The 4,894-nt window shown below is 41.2% G+C and overlaps 1 protein-coding gene and 1 long non-coding RNA gene across 2 annotated transcripts in view; both read right to left on the minus strand.

Annotated features, from left to right (window-relative positions):
* Positions 1 to 1,726: 1,726 nt before the first annotated feature.
* LOC109479032 lies at positions 1,727 to 2,815 on the minus strand. Its single transcript, XR_002140768.1, has 3 exons — positions 2,780 to 2,815; positions 2,254 to 2,456; positions 1,727 to 1,940 (listed from the first exon to the last, which is right to left on the minus strand). It is a non-coding gene; the product is annotated as an uncharacterized LOC109479032 (long non-coding RNA).
* Positions 2,816 to 4,740: 1,925 nt separating this feature from the next.
* LOC109478924 (cell wall protein DAN4-like) overlaps positions 4,741 to 4,894 on the minus strand; it is a 3,775-nt gene continuing 3,621 nt past the window's right edge. The window contains exon 2 of the mRNA XM_019780731.1: positions 4,741 to 4,877. Within this exon, the coding sequence (XP_019636290.1) occupies positions 4,741 to 4,877 (137 nt within the window). The remainder of the gene's footprint in view (positions 4,878 to 4,894) is intronic.

Below are 4,894 nucleotides of genomic sequence, written 5' to 3' on the forward strand. Positions count from 1 at the left end.
ATAGATAGGGATGTTTATGTGTCTGAATCTGTTTTATTTCCCCTTTTTTTGTAGTTACATGTATTACAGAAACCTATGGCCGATGATATCTAATATCATTACAATCTACTTAGAACTGCCGCTAGAAGTGGTCATGATCAGAACATAGGATGCTTTCGTGTTCCTACTATTACGGCTTGCAAGCCAGCTTTTAATCGCTGTATCCATTTCCTAATATTGCATCAAAAGATACTTACCTTGTCCGTTGGAATATGCTGCAGTCTAGGCTGCCAGCCTGTTCTGTAGTTGTTGGTGGCCTGAGGATCGGACAGGGCGTGTATTCCCAGCATCTGCTCCTCGCCGTAGATGATAGACGCTGGGTCCGGGTTGGTCCTTCCTTTGGACTTGCTTTTCCTGTTCGCAATGCTGTAAAACAGTACAATTCATTGAGTTAAATCGTGTGGAAGTAGTGTCAATATCAAGATCATAATATACGATATTACACCGAGTCAACACTAAACAAGATTTATACTAAATTTACTAAGGACATACGTTTCCTCACAATTTATTTTTTATCTCAGATATCTTAAGATCAAAGATGAGCTATAATACGTATACACTATGATATGGGCAAAAATAGTACATTTATCTTTATTTCCTAAAGTTCCTGTGGCATTTTAACTCACGTGTACAGTGGCAGTTCCTCCGCAAAACTCTCATCACGCGCCTGTTGTCTCTTAGGAGATAACCAATGAGCTTCGACCTCTTTCCGGGCCCTTAAAGGTTTATACATAGTAATTGCTTTCACAAAGATACTATACGATACAATACAATACAATAATAGGGAACAGACAACTACTGTCTGTAAAAACTTCTGTATACGACACATCTCTTTATACTGAAATATATATACACAATTTCGCGCGCGTTGTGGTTCAGTATATCATAGAGTATGGTATATATATATATATCATTCTGTATCAGTATAGCCGGTTTAACCGCCCTTCGGCGTAACACACCAACTTCGCAGACACGCGGCGCGGCGCATATAGCTGATGATGCGACTCAAAGTGGCACTCTTTGTCATATTTTTCTGAAAAATTTCCACTACTTACGCGTCTGCGGGTGTATCCTTTTTGCCATCGCGACGGCATCTACAGACAGACACGACAATGATGATGATGATCAGGAAGCCCCCTACTCCAACAGACACGCCGATGACCCAGGCTTGAGAGGCGTAGAACTCACACTTGGCTCCCACGTAGAACCCGGTAGGATCAAAATTGCAACTTTTTGTGGACAACAGAAAGGTTGATGTTTTACAAACGGGATTTTTAACAGAGGAGTTTGATGACAATGTATCAGCAAAAACACGGTAGGAGCTATGAAATGCAGTATTCAATATCTTAATGTCACCCAAACACAAATTTTTACGATTGGGATTTTCTCTTGTTTTAGCTGAAGCTTAAAAGTTTGTAGAGAGAGAAACTCGTATAACTACAGGTGGATATTGTCTATAATATTAGGTATTAGATACCAACTTGAATAGTTAGATACTACTAGATAAATAGATAGATAGATAGATAGATATAGACAGATATAGATAGATATAGCTAGATAGAGATACTAGTAGATGGATAGATATAGATCGATAGATCTATGGATAGATAGATAGATGGATGGATGGATGGATATAATTAGATTAACGCAGCTCTGTGCCAACAAACCCTATTGTACCCACCTGCAGTAAACAGGTTGGTTCTCCGTGTGAAAACAGGTACCGTTGTTGTGACAATAACCTTTTGTACACTTTGTAGCACAGACAGCGGTACCAGTAGTTTCGTCTTGTTTACATTCGTATCCATTCGGGCAATTGGCGACGGCACACAGCCCCCCTTCAATCAGATCTGGTTTTTCAGCAACCTGTTCCAGTACTACTTTGACGGCAGCTTCTCTAATTTCTGTTGAAGCAACAGTGAATTTTTTTATATAGGTTTCAAAAAACATGGAAGGTATCAGGAATGCTGGATACTGAATACTAAAGACACAAGGAACATGTCAGGCAATTTGGACCATTTAACGAATACGACAACCTTCAGGGCAAATTTCAGTACGATCAATATGCTAACCAATTTCTTATACAACAGATTTAGTTGCAAATCAAGAAGCAAGATACTTTGCCTGGTTGGGAGTGCCACTTTGCTAAGCAATAGGGTTTGGCCCTAATTTTTTAATGTTGATAGTCTTAATGTGGAGTGTTTGCAGAGTTATTACCTTCTTCAGTTGAATGTGTCAGTGAGTCCGAGGTAGGTTTCACGTCGCTAACATTAAAGTGTCCTGCCCTCACGTCTTCCTCGAGTTGGCTGGTAACAGTCTTCACGCCTCCAGCTTCTTCCAGCTTTTTGTAGTCATACATGACTTCATAGTCTACAGCAGTGCTTCCCGTATCTCGCCGCCTTCTTACAGTGTTTACTTGTCTGCGACGGGGGACAAATTAAGATGCTTTTATCTTAAGTCTCGTGTGAATAAGGTCACGTGTTTGTAACCGTAACTCTCGCGAGATCACGTTGTGAAGTGATTGGTCATTAGTTATCCTGATGAAGGCGACAGTGATCGCTGAAAATTTCATCACTGTATAATTTGTGTGTAATGGAATGAATTTTTTCTTGTTTAACCAGATTGGCCAGGAGTGTTATGGTAATGTTATAATCCAGGCTATTGTTTACATTAGCACATTATAGAAAAACACATAATTAGTTAGCTAGTTATTACTGCTGTATTACAACATAAGACATCCTACCTAACTGTTGTTACTTCTATGCCCTGGTACCCTTCGGTGTTCACGTAGTATGGCCTAATCTGGAGAAAAAATTGTAGCAAAATTAATCTCCCTATTGCAACCATGAGTCAAGTTTAACTGTCTTGTAATAAAAAGAAAGTGTTTACAGTATTTGATTTTCTGCATAATACCAGTTGTTATTTCCAGTATGATAACATTGCTTCCGTGGCCTTACCTGTTCACGGAATATCAAAGAAAACAAATCCGGAATGCTCGCCAAAGACACTGGAAACTCCATGGAAAATTGAACGGGAACTATCACCACATTGATGACTGCAATGACCGCTGTTATATCTGTCAACGCAAATACAAACATCACACACAAATAAATAAATCCATTTCTTTTGTTCAAATCGTTCTAACATGCATTATCATCAAATTCAGTAACAATTATAATTCCATTTAGTATATGCCAATAGTAAATGATTTTCAATAACATGATATTAGCAATCTCTCTTTTGGAAAAACTGTTGGATTAAATAAGCAGAACAAGAATTTAAAAAATGCGGTTAGAATATAGCCGTGTCACATTAATACATACTTATGTGATTGTTGATGGGCACCTCTTCAGGGACAGTGATGATAACTGTGTATAAAAAGAGAGAAAGAAAAGTGAAGAAAAATAATCTCAGTGACATGACGTTCCAAATTAAGAGAATACAACGGTTCGGCCAAGTGTTCTAACTTTACACCTTTACAAGTATATCATAATAATTATTTTATATTGGTCATTAATAAATGTATGATTTACCTGGTGGATTTGAAACTGGAGGCTCATTGGGGCTTGTGACACTTGTAACAGCCATAGTGGCTTCAGTTGCGCTTCCTTCAGTTGTTAAATCACTTGTAGAGGTCAGTTCTGTTGTAGTTGTGATTTCTTCAGTTGTTAAATCACTTGTTGTGGGCATGTCTGTGGTAGTTGTGATTTCTTCAGTTGTTAATTGTGTCCCTGTAACTACAGCCGTTAAAGTGGCCGGTTCTGCAGTAGTTATGACGTTCTTGGTAGTGGCTGGTTCTGCAGTAGTCATGACGTTGTTGGTAGTGGCCGGTTCTGCAGTAGTCATGACGTTGTTGGTAGTGGCTGGTTCTGCAGTAGTTATGACGTTGTCGGTAGTGGCTGGTCCCTGTAGTCATGACGTTGTCGGTAGTGGCTGGTTCCCCTGTAGTCATGACGTTGTCGGTAGTGGCTGGTTCTGCAGTAGTCATGACGTTGTTGGTAGTGGCCGGTTCTGCAGTAGTCATGACGTTGTTGGTAGAGGCTGGTTCTGCAGTAGTCATGATGTTGTCGGTAGTAGCTGGTTCCCCTGTAGTCATGACGTTGTCGGTAGTGGCTGGTTCTGCAGTAGTCATGACGTTTTTGGTAGTGGCCGGGTCTGCAGTAGTCATGACATTGTTGGTAGTGGCCGGTTCTGCAGTAGTCATGACGTTGTTGGTAGTGGCAGGTTCTGCAGTAGTTATGACGTTGTTGGTAGTGGCTGGTTCTGCAGTAGTCATGACGTTGTTGGTAGTGACTGGTTCTACAGTAGTTATGACGTTGTTGGTAGTGGCCGGTTGAGCAGTAGTTATGACGTTGTTGGTAGTGGCTGGTTCTGCAGTAGTTATGACGTTGTTTGTAGTGACTGGTTCTGCAGTAGTTATGACGTTGTTGGTAGTGGCTGGTTCCTCTGTAGTTATGACGTTGTTTGTAGTGGCTGGTTCCCCTGTAGTCATGACGTTGTTGGTAGTGGCTGGTTCCCCTGTAGTCATGACGTTGTTGGTAGTGGCTGGTTCTGCAGTACTTATGACGTTGTTGGTAGTGGCTGGTTCTGCAGTACTTATGACGTTGTTAGTAGTGGCCGGTTCTGCAGTAGTCATGACGTTGTCGATAGTGGCTGGTTCTGCAGTAGTCATGACGTTGTTTGTAGTGGCTGGTTCCCCTGTAGTCATGACGTTGTTGGTAGTGGCCGGTTCCCTGTGGTCATGACGTTGTTGGTAGTGGCTGGTTCTGGAGTAGTTTTGACGTTGTTGGTAGTGGCTGGTTCCCCTGTAGTCATGACGTTGTCGGTAGTGGCTGGTTCCCCTGTAGTCATGACGTTG

Source organism: Branchiostoma belcheri, unplaced genomic scaffold (genome assembly GCF_001625305.1).
Source record: "Branchiostoma belcheri isolate BF01 breed outbred unplaced genomic scaffold, Haploidv18h27 scaffold46, whole genome shotgun sequence".
Lineage (NCBI taxonomy): Eukaryota > Metazoa > Chordata > Leptocardii > Amphioxiformes > Branchiostomatidae > Branchiostoma > Branchiostoma belcheri.